This window comes from Oncorhynchus masou, unplaced genomic scaffold (assembly GCF_036934945.1).
Source record: "Oncorhynchus masou masou isolate Uvic2021 unplaced genomic scaffold, UVic_Omas_1.1 unplaced_scaffold_3492, whole genome shotgun sequence".
NCBI lineage: Eukaryota > Metazoa > Chordata > Actinopteri > Salmoniformes > Salmonidae > Oncorhynchus > Oncorhynchus masou.
The window spans coordinates 1,285-14,548 of NW_027009900.1; the positions used below are offsets into that span (position 1 = coordinate 1,285).

The 13,264-nt window shown below is 47.0% G+C and overlaps 1 protein-coding gene across 1 annotated transcript; it reads left to right on the top strand.

The window, feature by feature from the left end:
- The first annotated feature begins 272 nt into the window (after positions 1-272).
- LOC135534503 (uncharacterized) lies at positions 273-9,233 on the top strand. The gene is made up of 4 exons (XM_064961465.1): positions 273-516; positions 639-738; positions 3,517-3,773; positions 7,119-9,233. The coding sequence occupies exons 1-4, from the start codon at positions 400-402 to the stop codon at positions 8,454-8,456; spliced, it is 1,812 nt and encodes a 603-aa protein (XP_064817537.1). The 5' UTR covers positions 273-399; the 3' UTR covers positions 8,457-9,233.
- The last annotated feature ends 4,031 nt before the right edge of the window (positions 9,234-13,264 follow it).

Genomic DNA, 13,264 nt, shown 5'->3' on the forward strand with positions numbered 1-13,264 from the left:
CTCTCTACCTCTCTTTCTCTCTCTTTCTCTACCTCTCTCTCTCTCTACCTCTCTTTCTCTCTACCTCTCTTTCTCTCTACCTCTCTCTCTCTCTCTCTACCTCTCTTTCTCTCTACCTCTCTCTCTCTCTTTCTCTCTACCTCTCTTTCTCTCTACCTCTCTTTCTCTCTACCTCTCTCTCTCTCTCTACCTCTCTCTCTCTCTACCTCTTTCTCTCTACCTCTCTCTCTCTCTTTCTCTCTCTTTCTCTCTACCTCTCTTTCTCTCTACCTCTCTCTCTCTACCTCTCTTTCTCTACCTCTCTCTTTCTCTACCTCTCTCTCCCTGTACCTCTCTCTCTCTCTCTCTACCTCTCTCTCTCCCTGTAGGAGTCTATGGAAACACTTCAGAGGTGTCAGTATGTGTCTGGTCCTGCTGGTGTTGCCAGGATACATGGCATATAAAATCTCCCAGTTCTTCCACATGGACTTCTGGCTCCTCATCCTGGTCTCCAGCTGCATGCTCACCTCTCTGCAGGTAAGACTCACATACCTGTAGGAGTCATCTCTTAACTGGCTCCTTTTCTCTGAAGTAAACCGCCTTTTTCTCAGTCGAGAAATGAATGCTAGACTTTTTGTTGTTGTTGGCTGGTCTCCTAGGTGACAGGAACCTTGCTGATCTACTCCCTCTTCATGGTTGAGCTGTCCTGTCGTGACCCTATCGACAGCCTGGATGAGATCATCTATTGGGTCAATGCAGGTAACACAAAATACCTGTCCTGTAGTCACCTGTCCTGTACCCACCTGTCCTGTACCCACCTGTCCTGTAGTCACCTGTCCTGTACCCACCTGTCCTGTACCCACCTGTCCTGTACCCACCTGTCCTGTACCCTCCTGTCCTGTATCCACCTGTCCTGTAGTCACCTGTCCTATAGTGACCTGTCCTATAGTCACCTGTCCTGTACCCACCTGTCCTGTAGTCACCTGTCCTGTAGTCACCTGTCCTGTACCCACCTGTCCTGTACCCACCTGTCCTGTACCCACCTGTCCTGTACCCACCTGTCCTGTACCCACCTGTCCTGTACCCACCTGTCCTGTAGTCACCTGTCCTGTACCCACCTGTCCTGTACCCACCTGTCCTGTACCCACCTGTCCTGTACCCACCTGTCCTGTAGTCACCTGTCCTTTACCCTCCTGTCCTGTACCCTCTTGTCCTGTACCCACCTGTCCTGTACCCTCCTGTCCTGTAGTCACCTGTCCTATAGTGACCTGTCCTATAGTCACCTGTCCTGTACCCACCTGTCCTGTACCTACCTGTCCTGTAGGCACCTGTCCTGTACCCTCCTGTCCTGTAGTCACCTGTCCTGTACCCTCCTGTCCTGTACTCACCTGTCCTGTAGTCACCTGTCCTGTACGCACCTGTCCTGTACTCACCTGTCCTGTACCCTCCTGCACTTACCTGTCCTGTAGTCACCTGTCCTGTAGTCACCTGTCCTGTACTCACCTGTCCTGTACCCGCCTGCACTTACCTGTCCTGTACCCACCTGTCCTGTAGTCACCTGTCCTGTAGTCACCTGTCCTGTAGTCACCTGTCATGTACCCTCCTGCACTTACCTGTCCTGTACCCACCTGTTCTGTAGTCACCTGTCCTGTACCCACCTGTCCTGTACCCACCTGTCCAGTACACTCCTGTCCTGTACACACCTGTCCTGTACCCACCTGTCCTGTACCCACCTGTCCAGTACACTCCTGTCCTGTACCCACCTGTCCTGTAGTCTCCTGTCCTGTACCCACCTGTTCTGTAGTCACCTGTCCTGTACCCACCTGTCCTGTACCCACCTGTCCAGTACACTCCTGTCCTGTACCCACCTGTCCTGTACCCACCTGTCCAACACACTCCTGTCCTGTACCCTCCTGTCCTGTAGTCTCCTGTCCTGTACCCACCTGTTCTGTAGTCACCTGTCCTGTACCCACCTGTCCTGTACCCACCTGTCCAGTACACTCCTGTCCTGTACCCACCTGTCCTGTACCCACCTGTCCTGTAGTCTCCTGTCCTGTACACTACTGTCCTGTAGTCTCCTGTCCTGTACACTCCTGTCCTGTAGTCACCTGTCCTGTAGTCACCTGTCCTGTACCCTCCTGTCCTGTAGTCACCTGTCCTGTACCCACCTGTCCTGTACCCTCCTGTCCTGTAGTCCCCTGTCCTGTACCCCCCTGTCCTGTACCCTCCTGTCCTGTACCCTCCTGTCCTGTACCCACCTGTCCTGTACCCTCCTGTCCTGTACCCACCTGTCCTGTAGTCACCTGTCCTATAGTCACCTGTCCTGTACCCACCTGTCCTGTAGTCACCTGTCCTGTACCCTCCTGTCCTGTAGTCACCTGTCCTGTACCCTCCTGTCCTGTAGTCACCTGTCCTGTAGTCACCTGTCCTGTACTCACCTGTCCTGTACCCTCCTGCACTTACCTGTCCTGTAGTCACCTGTCCTGTAGTCACCTGTCCTGTACTCACCTGTCCTGTACCCTCCTGCACTTACCTGTCCTGTAGTCACCTGTCCTGTAGTCACCTGTCATGTACCCTCCTGCACTTACCTGTCCTGTAGTCACCTGTCCTGTACCCACCTGTCCTGTACCCACCTGTCCAGTACACTCCTGTCCTGTACCCTCCTGTCAGGGAGTCTCATGTCCTGTACACTCCTGTCCTGTACTCACCTGTCCTGTAGTCTCCTGTCCTGTAGTCTCCTGTCCTGTACCCACCTGTCCTGTACCCTCCTGTCCTGTACTCTCCTGTCCTGTACTCTCCTGTCCTGTAGGCACCTGTCCTGTACCCTCCTGTCCTGTACCCACCTGTCCTGTACCCTCCTGTCCTGTAACCACCTGTCCTGTACCCTCCTGTCCTGTACCCTCCTGTCCTGTACCCACCTGTCCTGTACCCTCCTGTCCTGTAACCACCTGTCCTGTACCCTCCTGTCTTGTATTCTCCTGTCCTGTACCCTCCTGTCCTGTACTCTCCTGTCCTGTAGTCACCTGTCCTGTAGTCACCTGTCCTGTACTCTCCTGTCCTGTACCCTCCTGTCCTGTACTCTCCTGTCCTGTACTCTCCTGTCCTGTACCCTCCTGTACTTACCTGTCCTGTATTCACCTGTCCTGTACTCTCCTGTCCTGTAGTCACCTGTCCTGTACTTACCTGTCCTGTAGTGTCCTGTCCTCTCCTGTACTTACCTGTCCTATAGTGTCCTGTCCTCACCTGTCCTGTAGTACCTGTCCTGTAGTGTCCTGTAGTACCTGTCCTGTAGTGTCCTGTCCTGTACCCTCCTGTTGTACCTGTCCTGTAGTGTCCTGTTGTACCTGTCCTGTACCTGTCCTGTTTGACCTGTCCTAACACTTGTCTTTGTTATACTGGCTCTGACTTTGCTAATAGCTGCTTTATTGTGTAAAGTTTCACTTCCTGTGACTGAGATGTGGGTGTTGTACCGAGCTACAGAATGTAAAGGCCCTCTGGGTAAGAGAGTCTGCTAAATGACTCAAATGTGACTCCCAGTCTGCCGCGTGCTGGAGTTCGTTGTGGCTCTCTGCGTGGTGGCCTACGGGACCTGGGAATCTCTGTTTGGGGAGTGGAGCTGGATGGGCGCCTCAATCATCATCATACACTGCTACTTCAACGTGTGGCTCAGAGCCCAGACCGGCTGGAGGAGCTTCCTGCTTAGACAGGAAGCAGCCAAGAAGATCAACTCCCTCCCCCGGGCCACGGCCAATCAGCTGCAGCAACACAACGACGTTTGTGCCATTTGCTTCCAGGTCAGTCAGTCGTAAAACGCTCTATGATGTGTCCTCCCTATTCTCTATATGGGCCTTGGTTAAAAGTAGTGCACTTAAAAATGGGATAGGGTGCTATTTGAAAATCAAATCAAATGTATTTATATAGTCCTTTGTACATCAGCTGATATCTCAAAGTGCTGTACAGAAACCCAGCCTAAAACCCCAAACAGCAAGCAATGCAGGTGTAGAAGCACGGTGGCTAGGAAAAACTCCCTAGAAAGGCCAAAACCTAGGAAGAAACCTAGAGAGGAACCAGGCTATGAGGGGTGGCCAGTCCTCTTCTGGCTGTGCCGGGTAGAGATTATAAACCTAGAGAGGAACCAGGCTATGAGGGGTGGCCAGTCCTCTTCTGGCTGTGCCGGGTAGAGAGGAACCAGGCTATGAGTGGTGGCCAGTCCTCTTCTGGCTGTGCCGGGTAGAGAGGAACCAGGCTATGAGGGGTGGCCAGTCCTCTTCTGGCTGTGCCGGGTAGAGAGGAACCAGGCTATGAGTGGTGGCCAGTCCTCTTCTGGCTGTGCCGGGTAGAGAGGAACCAGGCTATGAGGGGTGGCCAGTCCTCTTCTGGCTGTGCCGGGTGGAGATTATAAACCTAGAGAGGAACCAGGCTATGAGGGGTGGCCAGTCCTCTGGAGTTATAACAGTGGAGTTATAACAGAACATGGCCAAGATGTTCAAAAAAAAACATCTCTATCCATGTTTGGTCATGGCCATCTGCTTCCGGGTCAGTCAGGGTCATGGTGACCTCATTGGTCAGAGGATGGTGTCTATACTGGTCACCTTAATAAGCCCAATAAATTCACCATCAACTCAATGCATGATTTCTCCTCCCCGTAAAAAAACAAGAGAATTTATAAGCCAGATTTAAACCAAATAGTTTAACTTGTTACTTTTCTCTTCAGAGCAGGGACCACTCATTAGATTGACAAGGGTTTTCCCGAGCTAAACTGACCAACACGCTCCTCCAACAGCACATAAATCCTCACAATAATTCTGCTCAAAAATCAATGAAGCCGTGTGGAATATGTTTTTTATTTTTTAGGGTGAGCGCTGATGTCACCCTATGAGCAGCAGTGCTCAAGCACAATATTTATCTTGTCCATTCCCAGGGTGCTGTTGGAGAGATGCGTCGCCGCGACGCTCCGCCACCGTCCTTCGGGGCACAATAATAATCTAATGTAAATCATGTCGCAGATAGAGGACATGGTAGAAACAGTAGGTGGTCATTTTCTGTAGCTTTCAGACCTGGAAATAGAATGGATGACAATGTAATGATGTAATGACACTTTTTACATCCTGCGAGGTTTCTCCCGGTCGAATAGCCTAACCTAAATGGTGCTCAATCAAATAAACAAATGGCCTGACATGTCAACAAACAGGACAGGTCAAAGTGGAATGGGCAGTATGGAATGGGCAGTATGGAATGGGCAGTATAGAATGGGCAGTATGGAATGGGCAGTATGGAATGGGCAGTATGGAATGGACAGTATGGAATGGGCAGTATGGAATGGGCAGTATAGAATGGGCAGTATGGAATGGGCAGTATGGAATGGGCAGTATAGAATGGGCTGTATGGAATGGGCTGTATGGAATGGGCAGTATGGAATGGGCAGTATGGAATGGGCAGTATGGAATGGGCAGTATGGAATGGGCAGTATGGAATGGGCAGTATAGAATGGGCAGTATGGAATGGGCAGTATGGAATGGGCAGTATGGAATGGGCAGTATATAATGGGCAGTATGGAATGGGCAGTATGGAATGGGCAGTATGGAATGGGCAGTATGGAATGGGCAGTATGGAATGGGCAGTATGGAATGGGCAGTATGGAATGGGCAGTATGGAATGGGCAGTATAGAATGGGCAGTATGGAATGGGCAGTATGGAATGGGCAGTATGGAATGGGCAGTATGGAATGGACAGTATGGAATGGGCAGTATGGAATGGGCAGTATGGAATGGGCAGTATGGAATGGGCAGTATGGAATGGGCAGTATGGAATGGGCAGTATGGAATGGGCAGTATGGAATGGGCAGTATAGAATGGGCAGTATGGAATGGGCAGTATGGAATGGGCAGTATGGAATGGGCAGTATGGAATGGGCAGTATGGAATGGGCAGTATGGAATGGGCAGTATGGAATGGGCAGTATGGAATGGGCAGTATGGAATGGGCAGTATGGAATGGGCAGTATGGAATGGGCAGTATAGAATGGGCAGTATGGAATGGGCAGTATGGAATGGGCAGTATGGAATGGGCAGTATGGAATGGGCAGTATGGAATGGGCAGTATGGAATGGGCAGTATGGAATGGGCAGTATGGAATGGGCAGTATAGAATGGGCAGTATGGAATGGGCAGTATGGAATGGGCAGTATGGAATGGGCAGTATGGAATGGGCAGTATGGAATGGGCAGTATGGAATGGGCAGTATAGAATGGGCAGTATGGAATGGGCAGTATGGAAGCTGATCACAGTGAAAAAGAAAATGCTTCTGTATTTCCTGCTTTTGTAAACACATCGATTCTTATTGTAAACAGGCACAGGATAACTCCTGATGAAGTTATGTAGCGGACGTTCAGAGCTTAAATTTCCAAAATGATTAGTCACAGGAAACAGGACTAATAAAGTCAATGTAACGGCCTGTTTAACAAATGGTGGGTCTACCACATGTACGGGTCTACCACATGTACGGGTCTACCACATGTACGGGTCTACCACATGTATGGGCCTACCACATGTATGGGCCTGCCACATGTACGGGCCTGCCACATGTACGGGCCTGCCACATGTACGGGCCTGCCACATGTACGGGTCTACCACATGTACGGGTCTACCACATGTACGGGTGCACCCCAGTAAGCACGGCCGTATTTTGGACGTATTTTTACCAAAGGTTGGCCTTAACCCATAGATGGACATTCCTAAAATGTATTTTTCAGTCAACACTGTAGGCTGTAGCTCAGAAAGCACCGACGTCTTTTTTGTTGTTGTCCTGTTTAGACTTCCCTTGATTTCTACGGCGACTTCCATGTCTATGTTTGGTTGCGATTTAGTCCGGTCAGGAACCAGCCTTGATTTGCCTCAAACATAGACTTCTATAAATTACGTCTGTTCAACTTTCATTCAGAACCAAAAATGAACCTGATTTCAACGTTCGGAAAATACGTATTTTAGACGTCTTTTTTCTGTTGTCGTCTTATCTGGGGCAGCAGAACAGCCCTGGTTCAGAGAGTTGGTTAAAGATGTTTCTGTTAAAGCTTGGAGAGGGTTTTGAGTTTGGTTAGTTCTTCTTAGTTCATTTGAGTAATAAACACATCTCTTCCTCTGCAGGAAATGAGCTCAGCCGTGCTGATGTACTGCGGACATTTCTTCCATGGAAACTGCCTTCGTAAGTGGCTCTACGTCCAGGAGACTTGCCCCATGTGCCACCAGGCCGTCCGCCCCACCCCGCCAGCCCCAGCCCACACGGCAGGAGACTTCCAGGCTGCTCCTCTGCCCTCTAGAGGTACTGGGCCAGGCCGGGTAGAGGAGAGGGGACGCTCCAGAGATCAGACTCCAGTCAGGGACGCCACACACCAGCCCCCAGCTAACCTGCCGTCCCCAGGCTCCCCAGAACAGCAGGAAGGGACAGAGAGCCTGGGAGAGGGAACCAGTGGTTCAGATAGAGAGGACAGACCGGGACGCCCACTTAGGAAGCCTGTCCAGGATCTCCACTTCAGCTCCACTGGGGACTTTGTAGGCTTCGTCAGCCCACGCTCTTCTGGGGGTAGTCCTCGTCCAGGGAAGCAGAACCTGGAGCCTTGGGATGGAGCTCATCCTACCAACAGGTACAACGGTGAAGGGGTTGACTACACGATCAAAGGACTATTGGTGCAATCTGCTCCCAAAGAGCAGAATGGCAGAGTATTGACTAGAGTGAATGGGGCTAGAGAGAACTGCCAGACTGAGAACCACCTTGTAGGAGAAAACCAATGTGAACCTATGTCAGGGACAACAACCAGAAAGACCTCAAGGTCTAAGAGTGTGAGCGGGATAGGAGACGTCACCCAACAGAACCGTGAACACAGGGGACGACCACGGTCACACACTCTAGATGGTGGACATGCACAGCAGGATGAAAGCCAATCAGGACTGGACACGCCTTGGGATGTTAAATCTACCCGGCGACAGAGATCTAGGCTACGTAGTAGTTCTACTAACACCAGAACAGAGGAGGAGGGACTCCGTCACAACAGAACAGAGGAGGAGGGACTCCGTCACAACAGAACAGAGGAGGAGGGACTCCGTCACAACAGAACAGAGGAGGAGGGACTCCGTCACACCAGAACAGAGGAGGAGGGACTCCGTCACAACAGAACAGAGGAGGGACTCCGTCACAACAGAACAGAGGAGGAGGGACTCCGTCACAACAGAACAGAGGAGGAGGGACTCCGTCACAACAGAACAGAGGAGGAGGGACTCCGTCACAACAGAACAGAGGAGGAGGGACTCCGTCACAACAGAACAGAGGAGGAGGGACTCCGTCACAACAGAACAGAGGAGGAGGGACTCCGTCACAACAGAACAGAGGAGGAGGGACTCCGTCACAACAGAACAGAGGAGGAGGGACTCCGTCACAACAGAACAGAGGAGGAGGGACTCCGTCACAACAGAACAGAGGAGGCTTGACTCCGTCACAACAGAACAGAGGAGGAGGGACTCCGTCACAACAGAACAGAGGAGGAGGGACTCCGTCACAACAGTACCTTGGTGAAGTCCACTGAAAATCCCCACAATGCCTTCTTTCTGTGAAACAACGTTGGAAAACTAATGTCCTACCTTTCCGCTGGCAGTCTGATAATACATGTGTTTATTTAGGTATTTAATTCATGGTGTGTGTACTGGATTGGATTTAGGGGCAAACATGTAAAACCCAAGATAAGAAATGATATCTATGAAATGCACAATTATAGATGAAGGCTGGGCGGTATACTGTATGGGTCATTGATGAATAAGATTTTCAAAAATTAAGCGGAAAAATATTAATTTTGCAACACTTTTGTATGTTCCCTATGCATATTCAGTGTTTGTCGCCCCAAAAAAGTTTCACATTTTGTCTGTTAAAATTTACCTCCTAAAAAAATATATATAATAATTTGGGGAGAATAAAAATAAAAATATACAAATATTTTGACTGTTATTTAAAGCAAAGAAGAGTAAAACATGAATATGTTCATGGTCTCAAGTATTCAACATCAAAGAGTAAAACAATTACAGTATAATACATCTTAGCTGGACAATCCCTCATGTTGAATGATTGTCAACTACAACTTCTCTAAGACAAATGAAAACCAAATCAAATTTAACAAAAAATGTATTTTTCTCTTATAGACTGAGCGTCTCTGCATTTCTGGTACAAAATAATGCTGTTTTTTAACATTAAAAACACTGGTTGAGCTAAATGACTTATTTTACGATGTCATTACTATCTCTCGCTCTCTCTTTCCCTCTCACTCAAACACACAGTGTTTTTTACTCAACAACAACGATGCTTTTAATGCTTAATCAATTACCAAAACTGTGACTCAAATGATTGCCATGCAGAAACATTTTATCATGAACACTGCAATGAACTTCTAAAAACAGGAAAGAAATGATACATTATGAGGAATTTTTAAGTGTTAAGAATAATTTTTAATACATAAATAGTAAAGTTATTGAAATCCAGTAAGACGTTCGAGCATCATATCAATTACAAATGGAATAATGGAATAACCTGCTCCACTACAGCCCTGTCGATGTGAATGGGGTCATGCTCGGTCCTCCTTTTTCCTGTAGCCCACAATCATCTCCTTTGTCTTGATCGCGTTGAGGGATAGGTTGTTGTCCTGGCACCACACGGCCAGGTCTCTGACCTCCTCCCTATAGGCTGTCTCATCGTTGTCGGTGATCAGGCCTACCACTGTTGTGTCATCTGCAAACTTAATGATGGTGTTGGAGTCGTACCTGGCCATGAAGTCCTGGGTGAACAGGGAGTACAGGAGGGGGCTGAGCATGCATGTTTCAGTGTTACTTGCCTCGAATAGGTTTTTGATGATGTTTTACTGGTAATGGGAACACACGTAAATGCAAACAAAATAACTTTTTGGTCAGTGTGGTGTGTGTGTGTGATGTGTGTAACCTTTATTTAACTAGGCAAGTCAGTTAAGAACTAATTCTTCTTTACAATGACGGCCTACCCCGGGCCAAACCCGGACGACGCTGGGCCAATTGTGCGCCGCACTACGGGACTCCCAGTCACGGCTGGATGTGATACAGCCTGGATTCGAACCAGGGACTGTAGTGACGCCTCTTGCACTGAGATGCAGTGCCTTAGACCACTGCGCCCGTGTGTCCATGTGTGTGTTAACTATTGAACTGTACTAGAATGCTTAAAAGGCAGCTAAAATGTTAAATATCATTTTTTTTGGGGGGGGGAATATTGGATATTGGTATCAGACAAAAATGTCCTTTCGGTTCGTCCCTAGTATGTACGTACGGTCACTGTGGAGACTATGTCATCGATGCACTTATTGATAAAGCCAATGACTGATGTGATTTACTCCTCAGTGACATCAGAGGAATCCCGGAACATATTCCAGTCTGTGACAGCAAAACAGTCCTGTAGCTTAGCCTCTGCTTCATCATTATTCATCATTATTGATCAAGTCACTGGTGCTTCCTGCTTTAATTTTTAGTTGTAAGCAGGAATCAGGAGGATATAATTATGGTCAGATTTGCCAAATGGAGGGCGAGGGAGAGCTTTGTATGCGTCTCTGGGTGTGGGTCTAGATTTTTTTCCCCCTCTGGTTGCACATTTAACATGTTGGTGGGAATTTGGTAGTGCGGTCTTAGTGCCAGCATCGGTCTGTGATGGTATGTATAGACCGCTACGAAAAAAATACAGGTGAAAACTCTCGAGGTAGATAGTGTGGTCTACAGCTTATCATGAGATACTCTACCTCAGGCGAGCAAAACCCTGAGACTTCTATAGATATGGTGCACCAGCTGTTGTTTACAAATATACATAGACCGTCACCCTTTGTCTTACCAGAGGCCGCTGTTCTGTCCTGCCGATACAGTATGCCACTGGGGATGCTAAACACCCTTAGGGACACTGTTGCCAAGCTGGGCAGGATGTGTCGTTTCTTTTATTTTTGCTTTGTTCTGTAGGTAGACCTAAAGAATTTTAGTTAAAATTATCCTAGCAAAACAGAAAGCTCATTGAAAGAATATGCCTATTGGGCCAAAAGCAATGATGGGTCTTCTATGGTATAGATAATAGAATGAAAATGAAGAAACTTTTGAAGCGATTATGATTTTTTTTTTTTTTTTTATTAAAAATACTTTGCTACAATGATAGGTTTAGCTCGCTACCCACCTCATTACTTGCTGTTAGCACATAGTAAATACACCACAATGATTATATAGATGTGGACACTACGCCTCCCTCTGTTGATCGTCCTCATCTCTGTAAGTCATCTTGATTTTCCACCTGTGTTTTATCAGCTTCTTTATGAAAATATTTAGCATAGTAAATGACAGTAGCTAAAGCAAGGGGCTATAGCAGCACACAAGTAGACTACAAATGCATGCTGGAGTGGGCATGCCCTGAGTTAGTGTAGTGAGCGCTACTGGAGCAGGCGAGAAGGAAGACGCTCACAGCCTTTGGGAAACTTCGGCTCCATGCTCATATACTCTGCTCGGTCACAAGAGTGTATTGGCAGGCAAGCTGCAGAAGGACGAGCAGGCTAATTACTATTTCCCATCGTTTATCAGTGCAATTTTGACTGCTAACTAGCTGAAAACGTTTAAAGAAGATTTATTTAATGTTTCCTTCGTTAGATTTGAGCTCATCTAGCTCTGGCTAGCATTAGTTGTTGATGTTTTTGATGTGCATATGGGGAAATATAGCCGACCTTTTCTTGGTTGTTTGATCAATGGGACCGTAAAGTTCCCAAATGTAAGAGGACTCCTGTGGTGTTTCCATAGTTACAGAAATCCATTCAGGTGCATTTTGGTGAATGTGTTGTTATGATCTAAAGTCTATGTTGTTACTACTTCCTGTAAACACAGACAGGGTGGGTTGCACCAACATCGATTGACTCTTAAACCGGGTCAAATCAAGGTTGATCTATTAATCTTGTTGCACCAAATTTTAAACCTAGTTTTAAATGAACCCTAGTTAAATTAAATAATTCCTCTTATCTAAATGTAGTTTTCACTTTAAACCTAGATTAATTGTAAGCCTGTTGCTCAATTAATAAAAAAATTAATTAAAAAAAAAATATATATACACACTTAGATTGGAGATTAATTCTAAACTGCCACTTGAGTTGGTTTAATTTATAAAATGGCAGCATATCTACTGTGGAGAAACCAAAACAAGTTCCTCGGAGAACAATTATTATACAACCTGCTGAAACGGGCCTGATAACGGTAACATTGTTGTGACGTAACGTTAGCATTAACGGTAGTTTTAACGTGCATTATAGGCATGGGTAATTTACCAGTTATTTACGCTTACTAAATATTGGTGGGTCCAATTGTCCGTTGTCATCATTGGGGTTATGGAGAGGGGCAAACATGATGGAGAATCATCTCGCGTATCTATCGAACGCCGTTTGGGTCTTTGCGTGTCAAAAAAGATAAACGTCAAATAATGAAATAATGACGTGCAAACGTTATAAGAGTTACAATAATGACACTCAGCATAATCCCATACTCACGCACCCCTCGGTAGCTGTTGCAATCTGTAGCAAGGCTGTTGTGCCGGTTAATTAACGTTACTAGGCTGTTGTGCCGGTTAATTAACGTTACTAGGCTGTTGTGCCGGTTAATTAACGTTACTAGGCTGTTATTCCAGTTAATTAACGTTACTAGGCTGTTGAGCCGGTTAATTAACGTTACTAGGCTGTTGTTCAAGTATAGTTTCTGACGTCACTATGCGCAGGATTGCTGAGAGTCAGTAAGAGATGATCTGTGCCTTGACTTGTTATATTTCATCACTGAAAATGTCTGTTCACATACATAGGTTGACCCAAAGAGTACAAACATCTTCTGAGCTCGACTCCTAATCTTTGGAAAGTTTTGCTCATGGAGAGATGCATAGAACCTCGTCAGTGACATTGTTTTGAATAGTTCTCCAATCACAGCATCAGACTGAAGAGCGATAAGCTCAAGGTTTTTTTTTTTCTCACCTTTATTTAACCAGGTAGGCTAGTTGAGAACAGGTTCTCATTTGCAACTGCGACCTGGCCAAGATAAAGCATAGCAGTGTGAACAGACAACACAGAGTTACACATTGAGTAAACAATAAACAAGTCAATAACACAGTAGAAAAAAAGGGGAGTCTATATACATTGTGTGCAAAAGGCATGAGGAGGTAGGCAAATAATTACAATTTTGCAGATTAACACTGGAGTGATAAATGATCAGATGGTAATGTACATTTAGAG

Excerpts from the sequence above, each read along its gene's own strand:
- LOC135534503 (XM_064961465.1), top strand. The coding sequence starts at position 400 with ATGTGTCTGGTCCTGCTGGTGTTGCCAGGATACATGGCATATAAAATC. Across the intron at positions 739-3,516 it reads CATCTATTGGGTCAATGCAG|TCTGCCGCGTGCTGGAGTTC; the intron begins GTAACACAAAAT and ends TGTGACTCCCAG. Across the intron at positions 3,774-7,118 it reads TTTGTGCCATTTGCTTCCAG|GAAATGAGCTCAGCCGTGCT; the intron begins GTCAGTCAGTCG and ends CTTCCTCTGCAG.